General features: G+C 38.0%; 1 protein-coding gene across 1 annotated transcript in view; it reads left to right on the top strand.

Annotated features, from left to right (window-relative positions):
• Positions 1 to 11526, top strand: part of bckdhb (branched chain keto acid dehydrogenase E1 subunit beta) — a 62768-nt gene extending 51242 nt beyond the window's left edge. Inside the window, exons 10-11 of the mRNA XM_040118428.1 lie at positions 8470 to 8619; positions 11070 to 11526. Of these exons, the coding sequence (XP_039974362.1) occupies positions 8470 to 8610 (141 nt within the window). The 3' untranslated portion in view covers positions 8611 to 8619; positions 11070 to 11526. The remainder of the gene's footprint in view (positions 1 to 8469; positions 8620 to 11069) is intronic.
• The last annotated feature ends 4554 nt before the right edge of the window (positions 11527 to 16080 follow it).

Raw genomic sequence — 16080 nt, 5'->3', positions numbered from 1 at the left:
AGCTTAACATCGTTCAGGGAAAAGTGGAACACTATTATGAACGACATTTTGATTGCTGTACTGATGAAATTATTGCTGTGACATTATACTGCATTTATTAACTTGAGAACTGAATATACATTTTTAAAATATATATATGTTATGTTGTTTATGTTTTGCCTTTGCCTCCATTTGGGACCAGCCTTTATTTGTTTGTACAGACAGCACTCCTGGCTATTACGTCCCGGGCTGAGACTTGGCCATAATTCACACCTGGTATTATTTGAAGATGTATGTCTATGGTATCCTCTGTAGGTTTCACTGTAAATGATAGTTGTTTTTGGGAAAGTACATAGTCAACTTGTCAGGCTTGGCTTGACACAGTCAGAGTAAGCTGTATATTGTCACACTTGGCTCATCTAACATCAAGGATGAGCTATCGAAGCTGCACTTTGTCAGCATCACCTGTGCTGATATTACATTCTGATACTTAGAAGGTTATAATGCATACACTTGGCATAGTACCGCTTTATTATTTAGCTTTTTGGTGTAGATTGTATGAATTTAAGAAGAAATAAATTAGCTGACAACTCTGAGAGGCTGTACAGTACAGACTATAAGTAATGGATTTTCTTTGACCTGAACATCAGGAGAGGTATAGACACATGTTGAAGAGTTAAAACCAGTTTCAGCATGTGCTCAGTTGAAATCAAGCTGGTTTGGAGGCTTTTTTAGCTGATATAGCCTGTGATATTGGCACTTTACTGCCTCTGGCTGCAGCCAGTTTCAGCATCTGCAAGTGTTTCTGACAAATTTTTGTTTGACAGGACGCACAATATCATCACTGAAACTCTAAGCCCCCACTTTTCTGTATTTTTAAATTTTGCACTACTGCAGGATGCAAACTTTTTGGTACTGCCATGTTGACATATTTTTATTCTGACATTTTAGTATATTACCTATAATGATGCACTTCCCAAAAGATAAACACTGATTTGAATGAAATCTGAGTTGTGTGGCCATCCTCCGTCCAGCTGTGGTGGCAGGGAGGCAGTCAGACTACTGTACTTTTCTCCCACTTCCAGTATATGCATTTAGAGGAGATTACAGATGTGATCTAGACAAAAGACCAAACTCCCTGGTAATGTCTGACTGGTTGTTTGTAGTTGTGCAGAGAATAGATCTTGAGGTTGTAATCTCAGTGGACACGGGTAATCACATTGTCACTTCAATCAATACACAGAGATGAAAAGAAAGCATGATACCTTGTGGTGTTATTTTGGGTCCCTGGTAGGGAAAGTTCTTTTCCTCTTCAGTGCCTGCAGACATGCACCATTTCATAAATACCTTTGACAAGGCTTCAGTCAATTTGCGGGCCACAAAATAAATCAATTCTAGGTCAGAAGATCTTCCTTTGGGTGGTCTTTGTGATGTTTGCCCCCCTGTATCTTGCCCATTTAGGTGGGGACCGTAGGGCTTTGCATATTTGGGAATAGTGATAAACCTCAGTGCTTCATTAATTATACAGAGCTAATTTTATACCCTTGTTGAAGCGTATATGTAAGGATCTTGAAAGATGGATTTCCTTACCACTATCTACAGTATGTTAGGAAGGATCTCATCCCTTAAAATGAGTATTCTGCCTAAACTTCTCTGTGTGTTTCAGATGCTTCCAATCTTGTTTCCAAGGAAATTAATTAAAGAAATAGTTGGTTCAGTGCTTTTGTATGGAATGGGAAAAACCATTGTACGACTCTGGCTAGACTTAAGAACCCACGGGAAAAAGGTGGACTATCAATTCCTGATGTTAATTCTTACCAGTTGGCTTCACAGCTACGCTACATTGCTGATGGAATTAAAAATGAAAGTGAATCTGTATGGCTTGACTTAGAATCTGCTCAGGTTAGTCAGTTCTTAAGTGGCCTCTTGTTAACTTCTGAACAAAAGAAGATTAAAACTTTTATTGGTGACAATATGATTATAAACACAACTATTAAAGCCTGGTTGGGTATAAAAAGATTGGAAAGGCCTAGTGGGAAAGCTGTCCTCCCTCTCACCAGTACGGGGCAACATACGGTAGACTTCTCTCCTAGTACCATAAATAGGGGCTTAGAGTTGTGGGACAGTAAAGGAATTGTTACTGTTGGGCATTCATATGAAAAGAAAATACAGCTTTAATTTGATCAAATGTGTAAGAAATATAAAATACCATGAAATGAGTTTTATAGATATCTCCAGATCCAAAGTTTTTTAATTAGCTGAAAAGACACTGGCCTTTGTCATTGGCCTTTTCTACTGGAAAAGAAAGTTACTGTTGGAAAGAAGAAAGTCATTCTGGGGCTTGGGTATAGACCACTTTCTAAGTTCGATAAAGGGGAAACCTGCATTCATGCCCAAAGATTGGAATAATGACCTAAATATAGACACTGATGAAGCAACCTGGATACAAATATGGAAATTGGCAAATAACATTTCAGTTTATTATAGGACAAAGGAAACTCTATTTAGTCTACTACACCGTCTGCAGATTACTCTCCATCTTAGACATAATATGGATTACAATAAATCTGAACTGTTTACGAAGCAGATAGCATATGTCTAATTCTTGCCATTAAATTGAACAAGGAACCTATGTGTCTGTTGTTCGGGCTGCCAGGACACACATTACAAAAACTTGTATGTATCCTTACTTTCTGTGCATGAAAAAATATATTGCTGAAATAACTAGACTGCAAACCTCCAACAATAGCCGTGTGGCATAAGGTTATTTTTGCTATAATACATATGGAATATTTGACATAAAGGGTCTAAGTGTATGATTAAATGTATTCTATAAGATTAGGCCCCCATTCGATATATAATATATTGTGCTTAAGTCTTAGGGATGTTGTACTGTACAGGAATGGAAGATTTGGATGGGCTCCCCACCCCCCTTTTTAAAATTTATTGATATTATTTTATAATATTTTTGTCTGTTTGTTTTTGATCTTTGTTTTTGTTTTGTGTTATGCCCCCCCCCCCTTTTTGTTACTGTTTAATTTGTTGGTTTATTTTTTGTTTTTCTTTTTACTGTTCTGACGCTGTCTTTGTGATTTCCCCCTAAATTTCTTTAGTGTATGACGTACCCTTCCCATTTTATACTGTTTGGTCTGTTGGCCTGTTGTGTACTTGTTTGTATATGAGAAATTTCAATGAAGATTGACCAAAGTAAAAAGTAAAAAAAAAATGGATAAAAGCCCATGTACTGCATATAATGCTGTCAAATCAATACTGGAAAAAATAGAGCTTTTCAGTCAAGTGTGTACAGAAGCAAATATTGGGGAATTCTGTTATTTTGTTAATCTCAATCTGACAAGACAAAAGCCTTTTATGTCTGTCTTTCAAATCAAAGAGGATGACATCCGGATCCAGATTTTCACCAGGCCCAATCTATTCAAGTACCCTCCTGTTTAATTGTGAAATTCCAAAGTTTGTATGCTTCCAGTGAATGAGACTTAACTTTGCCCAAGAAAACACCAGTTACCTTTGTGAGCAGAGTGCCAGTTATGGAATGCATTGATGATGTTTAAATGATCTTTAAAACAAGACTGAACTGTTAAGGAGGAAAAAATTTTAAAATACCAAGATTAAGCTTTCATGCCACCAGTAGTACAGGGGCGGTTCTCAGGATCTGCCACAGCCTGTTGGAAAGAATCCGTCTCAGGCCGTTCTGAAATCTACGAGGAAGGAGGAAACAGAGCAGTGAAAAGGAAAGGAGGATTTGTTGAACTAGTTGTCTCCATTCAGTGTACATTCATTAAAGCTAATCACAGTTAATTAGCCGGGTGGAGCAGACTGCCAGTCCTATGGTGCAGGAGTCCAGCTGCCAGGCAGATAACACTGCCAGCAGCACTGAGCCCTACAAAGGAAATCAGTTGGGGCTCCCCCTGGTTCTGAGTTTCACTCTTACTGGCACCAAAATGAGAGACCCCATGACTGCTGGGCTGGCCCTTATTCACTAGCTTTACTGACTTACTGATTGTAACATACTAGATGGCTGGTCCCTTCTGAGGCTGTCACTTTATTTAAAAAGTCAAGTTTAAACGTATTCGAATTAACACTTAATTTGTTCAGATTAATTCAAACACGACCCATATAAGCCACTGTTGGCTGTTACTCCGTCAAGGTTGAAGAACAGGGGGATCTTGTCTTTGCTGTTGTTCACAGCATGGCATCAGATTTGCCCCCACAATTGACACTTTTAAATCCCACGTCTGAGGGAAACGGCATTTAAAGCATCGTAAGATTCTGTAAGACGACGTATTTGCGAGTTAAACAGAATTTCTTTTTCTTTTTTTTCTTTTGTCATATTTAAAAAAAACTAGTACTAGTAACTTATTTAGGCTACACTCTCTCTAAACATGCTAGTAGAGAGAGTTCTGGGCTTTTTTTTTTTTTTTTTTCCAATAAAATTATTTCTTTCATTCAGCTACCTGCTACCGATTGTTTGCAGACGGTTTGGGCAGATAGGATGGAATGTTTCTGCAGCCCAGACATTGAGCTGTTAGCTGTCGGGCTGTATCCATACTACATATCCTGAGAGTTCTTACACTCCATCTTGGCTGTTGTTTACATCCACCCCTCAGTTAACACGGCAACAGGGTTTGATGTCATTCACCCTCTTACCACGAGACTCCAGACTTCTTCATGATCCCTGGGGACTTCAGCTAGACAAGACTCTCCCCACTTTCACTCAGTTTGTGAACTGCACTACCATTGGAGTTAGGACCATGGTCCTGCTCTATGCTAATGTTAACAGGTTTGGAGATTCTACCTTACACATAAACTTTTGCATATTTGCATTTGTACATTTTTCTGTTCGCTTACTGTGTATTTATTATTTTTACTATTTATAGTAGTTTTTACTTATTACTTCCTCTTTCCTAACTGCTTGTTGTGCAATTGTTACAAAGCAATTTCCCTGCAGGGATCATTGAAGTCTTTCTGATTCTGAATATGTTGGTGGCATATTGTGTTGAGAGCCATTTGATCAAATCATTCAGGGATTTGACTGGATCACTAAAAGGTGCTTGTGACTCAAAATCATAGGACTGTTGGCCTCCACTCACACCTCTCTTTCCTGTGTTGTTAGCATAGGAGGTGGAGGATGTGGGGAAAATATATAAATCAGACCCTACCTTGCTAATTGATATCTAAACAACTATGAGCAACTATGATACTGCTGTTACCTACAATGTATTTTAATGTACTGTATGTATTTATACTATGTAAATGCTGTTACATTAACTGCGTCATACATTCAGTCTCGTTAATTGTGGATTTGTCCAGTCTGGAAAGCTCCCTCTGTACTATGTCAGCTCCACAGGCATACAGAGCAGCTTCTGTCTCTGTTTCTCTTGTTGTTTTGTATTTTTACGAGCTGGAAAAGCACCAAAGCAGAAAAGACACTTGATTCTGCCAGATGTTTTATAAGAAATGAAAAACAAAGTGTGAAACGTACGATGGCATCAAAAAGTGTCTGAACAACAACATTTCTGTTGTGTAATAGTTAAGTGAGTAGAATATGAACTGATCTCCAAAGGGCAAAAAGTTAAAGGTGAAAAATTATTTTCAACATTTTAAGCAAGAGTAATGTATTAATTTTGTTTTGTACAAGTTTAGAGTGAAAAAGAGAGTACAATAGAGATTTGAGCTCTCAGATAACTTTTACCAAGGTCGCAGACCTTAATTCGCTTGTTATTGCTTTGGCTTGTTCATTGTTAGGAAAGGCCAAGTGATGCAAATTTCAAAGCTTTATAAATACTCTGACTCCTCAGACCTTGTTCCAGCACTCTGAAAATTAAAATCGTTGCTGCCCAAAAAGCAGGAAAGGGCTGTTAGGAGATAGCAAAGCGTTTTCAAGTAGCCGTTTCCTCAGTTCCTAATGTAATTAAGAAATGGCAGAGACCTTCAGGAAGACATAACAGGCTCTGGAGTGATGGTGCACTGTTCTACTGTGCAGCGACACCTGCACAAATATGACCTTCATGGAAGAGTCATCAGAAGAAAACCTGTCCTGCATCTTGACCACAAAATTCAGTGTCAGAAGTTTGCAAAGGAACACAAAGCAAGCCTGATGCATTTGAAACGAGTCCTGTGGACTGATGAAGTTAAAATACAACTTTTCTGGTTGCAATGAGCATATATATGTTTGGAGAAAAAAGGGTGTAGAATTTTATGAAAAGAACACCTCTCTACTGTTAAACACGTGGGTGGATCGTTCATGCTTTGGACTTGTGTTGCAGCCAGTGGCACAGGGAACATTTCACTGGTAGAGGGAAGAATGGATTCAATTAAGTTCTGGGAGCAAACATCACAGTCTGTAAAAAAGCTAAAGATGAAAAGAGGATGGTTTCTACCACAGGATAATAATCCTAAACGCACCTCTTCACAATAGACTACCTCAAGCGGCGCAATTTCAAGAATCTGAAGCCTTTTGCAGGAAGAATGGGAGAAAATCCCCCAAACAAGAACTGAAAGACTGGCAGCAAAAAGCGTTTACAAGCTGTGATACTTGTCAAAGGGGGTTTTAATAAATACTGACCACGCAGCATGCCCAAACTTTTGATTTAGGACCTTTTTATTTTGAAACAGTGAAAGATGGAAATAAGAGTAATCTTTCTTAAAACATTGAAGAAATGTGCAATCTTTAACTTTATGTCTCCGATCATCGTTTACTCACTTAGCGATTCCCAGAAATCTTAATCAGGGGTACCCAAACCTTTTTATGCCACTGTACAGTGAAAGTCCTGCTCTGCCAAATGCCATACTGCTCCATGACAACCAATTGGTGGGTTCATAATGTGGGATTACAGGGATGGCTGAGTTTGTGATGCTGTCAGTATCACAAGAAACAGGTCAAAGTGTGTTCTGTGTCAGATGCACAAACAGGCAATACACACAGAGGGGGTTGTGCAACTTTTAGTTGCTTAAGTTGTTTGCAGGTCAGCATAATCTGAAAGAGGGTAGTTCAGGTTTGTTTCTGTAAATCTGTGTGCATGCGTCCAAGTGTGTTCATTTAACTCATCAGGGGGTTATTCTCATTTGGAGTGTTTTGGCCAACTTCATTCTGCTTTGTCTCCGTGGGAAGGGGTCAAAAGCCAATATAGAGACACGAGTCATGGCTTGTTTTGCACTCAGGCTGAATTGCCTGAGAACTATCCTTCTTTGAGGAGCCAGAATGAACCATTTTTGCTTGTAATATATGTCAGGTATAGTATAAAAAAAAATAAATAAAATGAAGCTGTCAAGTTGTTAAACCAATTATAAAATAACTATTCTACACTTGATGTTCCAGTTAGGGCTGGGCGATATGGACCAAAAATAATATCTCAGTACTTCTAGGCTGAATGGTGATACACAATATATATCTCAGTATTTTCTACAAAGTGAGTTAAATATTCAGTTGTAAGTCAAAGCCATATGTGACATGTCACAAGCACTTTTATTAAAAGAGACTGTGATCAAAATAAAATTTAAAGACAGGATTTCCTTCCCTGTTTGAAAATATACAGTTGCAAAACATGTAAATGAAAATTGTATAAAATAAATAGCCTATATTAAATAAAAACAGGCCTATCTCTCAGAATGCTCCTTCAGTTTTTTTTTTTTTCAACAACAATATCTGATTAAAATTGCGTACAAATACAGACTTTTCTCTCTTGCTTAACCATATACAAAGCTGTGCAAATAACAATAAAAATGTAAACAGAACTCTGACAAAATAGTTGGATTTTTCTAAAGAGGTAGTTCTTTACCAGACAAAATATTTCCTCCTATGTAGCTCTGTACGTTTCCTTTTTATAGACCAGGTCTTCTTTGGATGGACCGTTGACCATGTTGCAGCCTTGTGAGCAAGTGGGACCAGGTTTGCGTGCAGACGCAGAGGGAAATTGTGGTTGTGTTGTGTGGAGTGTCTGAGAGAGGAGAGATGGAAAAATTGCCATGGTTTTATGGAAGAAACGAGTTATGTAAGGCAACATCAAACTATCGATATATACTCAAGTAGTGAACATGCACCTGCGCCTGTTGAAAAAAATTTCCCAAGTTCATTTGGCTATGTCCTCATTGGCTTTGCACACAAGGCAGTGATTTACCTGGCTGTTGCAACGGTGCAATGAAAATGGGGCTCAATCTTTTTATCATCCTGTCCAATGTATTGAGAGGGGTCAGGATTGTGCTCCTTCTGCTAACCTACCATTAGAGATTCAACCCATGTCTCAACAGAGCATAATGGTGACATGCTGCAGCCCATATCGAGTCCCTCCTAACTGTCAGCCAAATATGTTTAACAGAGTCATCAGACACAGGGATCAGAACAGTTGGGGTCTGAACATGTTAGCTTGGCTTCCCTGCCTGAATGAATCTGGTTTGAGCACTGACAACGTTAGACAAATAATGAGGGTATTTGTAGTCATCTGTGTTTTTTTTTTTTTTTTTTTCTTCTGGCAGGAGGAGTGCTTCCTTAACCTGGAGGCTCCCATCAGTAGGGTCTGTGGTTATGACACACCCTTCCCCCACATCTTTGAACCCTTCTACATCCCAGACAAGTGGAAGTGCTTTGATGCGATCAAGAGGATGATCAACTACTGAACCCGTCAGGTAGAAATGTCTGTCAGCTTCCTTTAGAAGCAAATTTATGAACGGACATTATGTAATTTTCACTCATTTAGTGTGTACTTAAACCTGTCAGGACTGCCCTATAATCTGCATTATTCATTCCAGTGATGTAGTTATGAAGACATGAAAAGATGACTTTTCATGTCTACGACCTCCCATCAGTAACGAGGAACCATCATTAGAGAGAAAACTTAATTCTATTTAAATTTAGTTTTCCTACCCTGCCATTAGACATTTACTTTATTCTTATGCAGCCATCAAAGGCTAATTCGCATTCAAGGGCCCTTTTCAAACATAGTATCACATACATCTGAAATGGAACTCAAGTAACCAAGTGGGATTACATTTTATTTCCCTGCTCACATTGGTTTTTATCTGTCCAAAGGAGTAAGTACTATATAGAAAGAAAAAACCATTTGCATTTGGCGATAAAGTTAAAGAAGATGGTTTTTTATTGGCGGTTTATATACAGCATAAAACTACTTAGAAAACTCTTTGGGAGCATTAAAACATGCATCCTACAGATTTGAGGTGCTGTTGCTACTCTGGCCAATTACTGACACTGACATTTCATTTAGCCATAATATAATAGTCATTTTCGTTTTTGTGAGTCAAACAACATGTTGCCATTTAAGCAAGAGCTTAGCTTAATTCCATTAAAGGATATTATCATGATGGAAAAGTCAAATGCAGTTGAAAAAAACAAAAAAAAAACAAAAACTGAACAAAAAATTAAGGCAACACTCCAGAAATTAAATACTGTAGGAAGTTAGTGGACTTGAGGGAGAGATGAAAAATAGAATGGTCAGAATCAATGCAATAGAGATTGAGATGTCCTTTTAGTCCCAAGTGTGGGCCAAGTTCCAAAAACACTGGAGCCTTCATTTCCCATAACGCAACTTGATGGAGTTTTTCGTTTGACCCTATCTGACTATTAAATGCTCACATCATTCAAACTCCAAACCCCCAGTTTTTAAATTTGTAGTCTTGTCCCGAAACATCCATGCATTTAATAGTTTCTGGATAATTCATGTGTGCAGACTTAAGTTCATCTTGTGTAAAAATTTGTAGTCTCTAATCTCAAACTGATGACAACATCATCAAAGTACTCTCCATAGCAACTAAATTCCTTTTTATGTGTAAAATCAGTGGAGTGCCCCCTTAAAGCTTCAGTACACATATTCAAATAATATCCATCGAACAAATCTTTCCATCTTTTTTTCTGCACCGCATGATTACCTTTCCTTATCAAAACTGATACTGATTAATTTTGTCAATCAGCTCATCAGTTAATCGATTTATAGTTTGGTCTCTAAATTTCTACAAGTTTCATACCTAATATACAATTGCACCCGTACTGATTTTCTATTGCCATTCATGCAGTGGCAGCATTTTATTGTGCATTCAACAACGCAGTGACTCCAGTTTTGTTGATGGCATTAAGTAGCAGCCACATCTGTCCAGCTACTCCAGCCAAAGTGAAACAGCCAACAGTACTTAAACTCTATAGTCCTGAATGGAAATAAATTTGGTGCATTAAAATGTTAGAATTGCAAAAAAAAAAGAAAGAAAGAAAGTTTTGTATTCCTAAAGTGTTTGTGCAGCAGCAACATCCAGAAATGAAAAATGTGTTGAATTATATATCGATGTATAGATCTTTCATTACACATTGGGGAAACACTGAAGCCACATTCCTCATAAGCCTGTTGAATTGTCCTAACAATGCAATGCACATATTCTGTGTCTTGTTGTGTACAACAGCAGTGGGCCGCAACCTGAATGCATTTGAAAATTCCTGTAGAAAGGGTAACAGTGGCCAGTAGCATAATGTTGATATATCACTCAACCCTACTAGCCTTCGATGTGCTCAGGGATGTGTGTACTCTATGTGAACATGCTTCCTTGACACTAAAGCCCCTCGACGTGAAGCTCAAGTGTTTTGAGGATTCCAAAGCATTTCTTTTGATTGCAGTCACGCCTGTATTTAAAGCTGCTGACTTGTAATCAGACCATCCAAGACTGATTTTAATGCCAAGTGTTAACAGAGCCTACATTTCATGGATATGCCCCATTGAGTTGCCTGACCTTAGGCTACTATCTCATTGTTTGTTGGACTATTGGCTATTGTCTTTCATTAGTTGCAGTAGCTCTGAGTAGTTCTTTGAGATTCTTTGGACAGTCAGGCTGCCAGACTGTTTCATAATCCCCTTTTAATTGACAGTGACATCTTGAGTCATAACCATCAAAATGTTGGCCTCAATGAATAAGGAGGAAGAAGCCATCAATAAAATACTAATTTGAATCCAACTTGTCACCTCTCATCCTCACTGTTCACCATCTCCATTCAGCTCCACTTTTCCTCCTCATCTGCCATCAACTGTGGGTTTCCAATTTATTCACTTTAATTTACTGAGTTTCTCTTTCTTTTCCAGAGCCAACTTCTGGTAGTCCTGAACTCCACGCTCTCCTCCTTTTCCTCTCCAATCAGTGGAGAGCAGCCAGGAAAAGACACTTTGTTGACCATCCAATCAGGAAGCAGTATCCAGATGGGCTCCATCTCTAGCTAAAAGACTGTTACAGAACCTCTGGATTAGGGAACCTCACTCTGTTGCAAGGGAAAATGACTTTATCCAGTCTATATGATGAAACTCTACGTTGGCTTCAACAAAATGCGCATAATTTAATTTCCTCTTAAATAAAAGTTGGATACTGCAGGGGAACTCCAATTGGTTGCATTTGTGACTGCCTTTCTGTGCTGTTACTTTTGATTTAATGTGTCCAATGCTGCTCTAATCTTTATTTAGTTTGACATGAACTGAACCTCACTGTACTAATATAATGGATCTGTGGTTTTTAAGGAAAATAAAATGATCAGAATTAGTGGAAACATTTGGTATGGAGATTTTCATTGCTTTGACTTTGTTGGGATTTTACTGTGTCATTTCGGAAGCAAAAAGCAAACGAGTTACTCATCCTATACTTGTGATTAAGAGAAATATATAGCAAACTGGCAAAGTCTGAAATGGATAAATCTTTTGATGAAAAATTTGAATAGTAAAATGCCAGATTTATTTTACATCTTGCTGAACACATTTATTGCATAATTTAGTAATTTTTCAGCCAGCTGCTCATTCCATTCGGTCCATAGGGAAAAACATTTCTCAGTTACAGTAGTACTGTAGTCATTTTATTTAAATCAAAGTACTACTGTAACATTTTTCAGTTACAGTAGTACTTTAATTTAAATATTTAAAATTCTAAAACTGCGGAAAAGGGCATAGAATTTTACATCACGCAACTGTCTTTTGTATCTCTTGTCTCTTAGCATTTAAAATTTCAGTATGAGAGTCATTGAATCAATCAGGGCCATTGTTGGAACCTTCTGTCCTCCTGCTGCATGTGTTTCTGAGAAATCCTGAATCACGGGTAAACTATTATTTAAACAACTATGACTATAACTGCCCATGCCTCCATTAGGAGATGCTCGTGAAAAACAGATGGTCTCCACATCCGCTCTGCCGCTCTTACAGCTATTGTGTGCAGTGAACAAAAAATGTGTTAGGAAAATGAAGTCAAAATGTAAAACCCGTTAAACTCCTTAGAAGAAGCAGTGTTTATAACTGTGGCAGAAAAAGCATTTTTCGGATCAGATGGAGTGATTGTTTTGCCGACAGTTACAGAATTCTTTGAGGTGGGTAAAAATGTTAAGTCTGACCACAAAGTGACAAATTTGAAAGAACTACTCTCTTGCAGACTATGAACATGCTCAGCAAATGTCTTGGCAAGCCTTTTTGGACTATGATCATTTACAGCAAATCTTAAGCCATATGAGCCATTGTAAACTCTTAGTTACCTGCCTGGTATAGAAAGTTAATAATTTGGCCTTATCACCAAACTGGACCAAGATGTTCTGGGGAGCTTGAAAAATGTATATTAAAACTAATTTGTAATTTACCCAATAAATTTAGAGACATGAGCCATGTATAAGCAGAATTTTAGGACCAAGGGTCAGCACAGTTATTAGGGTTTATCATCTGGGGTCAATGAACAATTACAAAAGATTTTTTTCCAAGCCATTATAAAATTTGTGTACAAACTTGACAATTTGATCTCAGGATGGTCAAAACTAGATCAAAACAATGAGCTAACAGAGGTTACCAGCTGTTTGGAGCTGGGTTTTATTTCACACAGTCGTTTGATTCAGTGTTAATATGAAGAATATTGTTTAAAGCAGTATTAATTGATTAATTCACCTTTTAGGGTCAGCTAAACAAGCGTTTTTGTATTATCACCTTATAATTTTGTTATGGTGTGTTAGCAAACTATTGCCTGATTATACATCCAGCGTAAACATAGCAATATTAGCATTCATTTGGAGTTGTGTTTCTGTGCCACATGGCAAAGTCAAATTTTCACTCTCCTTTTAGCTCTGTTTTGGTCTCCAAAGTCGCCTGAGAGAAACAACTGACTCTCTAGTGGCTAAATGCTCCTATATATATATTTACCAGCTAGCTTACTTTGTCTGTTTGTCCTTTTAGTACAGGATAGGTAGTGTACAACCAGTTCACATTAAACACAGTCATTTCATCCCTTGTTAATATAAATTATTATATTATTAGTGCAGCTTTAATACAGGTGTAATGGGGCTGAACTGGCATCAGATGACAATTGCATCCAAAGCAGTTTAATTTTATAGTTTCAGCTCTGAATCAGAAAATCTGCTGTCACTGTATCCAAGGTGTTGTTCAGTTACTCAGAATCTGTGGAGCAGCTGCATTTCTCTCCGGATTACATCATGGCCACAGTCTAACCTAAACTAAAGACTCCAAATTGAGAAATGTAATTAAGATGTTCAATGTTGAAACAACTTTAAGGATATTTCCAGGTGGATTTCCCTATCAACTCTAAATTTCACAAGAAATTATCACCAATACCACCTTTTGTCGACTCTTCCAGGCACACAGACATTCAGGCACTTGCTGATTCCTTAGTCCACACCCATGTGAGTCTTTTTTTATATTCATGTCATTCATCCCATCTGAACAGCATGTTAAGACAGAGCACCTCGATTCACACAGTCCTGCAGCCATCTCACTCTTCTGTGGTCTCCTGCATTTTTTCACCCACACACTGACTACATAAAATAAAAAATAAACATGTGGAAACTGCCATTTTGTGATATGTAAACCTAAAAGGACTTAATTATTCCTTATTGTTGTATTGCATATATTCTTCATGCAGCAAATTTTTTTTTTTTCACAAGCTTTCAGTTTACGATCCACAAACCAACATGCTGGTTGTTGATGTTGTTTTGACAGCTCTCTCATTGCTTGCCCTCACTGTGTACATCATTGCTGCCTTATGGTCATTTACTTCTCATTTTAAGCCTGTGGGAAAAGAATAATCAACATGCTAATGAAACGTTTACAGTGGAGGCACATAAGACGGAACAGCTAAACCAGATGGCTTCACGCCTTAAGGTCTTTGCTTTTAATTTGTCTTGTCTTAAGTACAGAACTCAACCCATCATTGGAGTTTAGAAGAAAGGTGAGAATGACCTCAAAGTGTGACGAATAAATAAGCAGAGCAATGTTTTCCCTATGACACAGGGATTGTGAAAGAAAGGGGTATATAGCACAAATGCCTTGACAAAATGGCTTACAGTCAAACCCGAACACCAGGGAGGGTCGCATGGTTTTAATGTAAAACAGGCAGGCATCTGGCGAGTCTTCTGATAAAATCATGAACATTACTCAGTTTGTACTTTTGGCTATTTCTTTGTATTATTTGGAAATATTTTTATAGTGAGTACAGCAATCAAGATGTGTTCTGCAGTGCCCTCGATTTGCCTGTTTTTTGGAGTAATTGCTTCCAGTATGTCACTTTGCAAACAATTTGTGATAGTAATGGGAACGGGTTTGTGTGCAATACTAGAAAACTGCCTCCCGGATGTTTTTTGGGTATCCAAGTAGTACATTATGCTGCTAAACAAAACCAGTTGGCAGTGTGTATTTTGAATTGTGGTTTGTAAAAATAAATACATTTGGAATGGTTGTGACAGAACTGTTGTATTTCACGGTAACAATGACCAGACTCTTGCCACAGTGCATACACAGCCTCACCATCTGAACTTTCAAATGGAGACATCAGTAAATGTCTTCTTTGATTGGCTCAAAGTTGGAATGTGACAGATTGTTGCTACTGTGCCAAATGATCTCTCCCTGTTTCTCAGCTGCTGAGATACATGTTTTATTCCCTTTCACCTTGCTAGTGTGACACCTATCGTAACATCTGGGCAGTTTGCAGCCTCTGGACCCAAGGAAGTGCAGCGTCGACTCTTTTTTTGGATGAGCGGATAAATATCCAATATTTTGGATAAATATAAAAACAGATGGTTAGGTCTGGGGCAACTCCTCCACGCAGCCAACGTCATAACGGCGCGTCTCAAAGATGGTTGCGCTCGGTCAAAGCATGGATTCCCTGGACGAGAAGCTGCAGCTAAAAAACCTCACACAGAATCATCTAAAGTGTGGGACTGTTTTAGCTCTGCAAATTGGAAATGGCTTATAACAGCAGTACAATGGTTACCCACCGTCACTTGAAGCGAAAGCATCCCAAACCGCTTTGTTTGAGATGCAGCGACAGCAAGACAACGTCGTTTTGTTTACTTTTTTAACTGATGTTAAATCATTTCACATATTTTCCTTACTGATGCAAAAATACATTTGCCGGTGATTTTCTCAACTGCATATTTCTCCAGTGATTAAATAAATCCATGTCACTTTAAGTTTTAAGTCAAGCTCTTCGGTAAAAATACTGATTCTCCTCCAGGAAAGGGTTGCTATAACACAAAGTGATTAAATTAATCTACACTCACTCGCCAATTAATTAGGTACAACTAGATAAAACTGTCTTCCAAATATTTTGTCAGCCTTAATTCACATAAATGGGAAGGACCAAATATTCGGAACACCTCTCAGTATAAACCAGTACAGTTCAACAGCACCACAAATCACAGCCTCCAAGATGACCACTCAAATGAATCAACACCTCTTTCAAACAGATTCAATAAAAACTGAACATTCTAACCCTCATGAAAGGAGGATTTATTGCAGGCCTGTTGTATTACACTGCATTGGTTTTATCTAGGTGTACCTAGAAGTGAGTGCATGTGTCACAGTAATACTTTTGAATTGGTGGTCCAGTATTTTCTGATCAGGTATCTGAAAAATAGGGTCTATTATTATTATTAATATCATAACACAACGGTGACGTGGAAATTAGATGATGATGATTAGATGATTGAATGAAGTATTGAACTATTAATGAGATAAGAAGCACCTTTTGAATTGACACCGCATCAGTCTAAAAAAAAACTGAAACAAGTATCAGCAAGTATCTGCTAAATCCTTGTAAAGTTTCAGATAGGATTCTCAGCACTCT

Source organism: Xiphias gladius, chromosome 22 (assembly GCF_016859285.1).
Source record: "Xiphias gladius isolate SHS-SW01 ecotype Sanya breed wild chromosome 22, ASM1685928v1, whole genome shotgun sequence".
Lineage (NCBI taxonomy): Eukaryota > Metazoa > Chordata > Actinopteri > Istiophoriformes > Xiphiidae > Xiphias > Xiphias gladius.
Note: the sequence above shows the minus strand (reverse complement) of the source record. Positions and strands in the feature narration are given on the sequence as shown.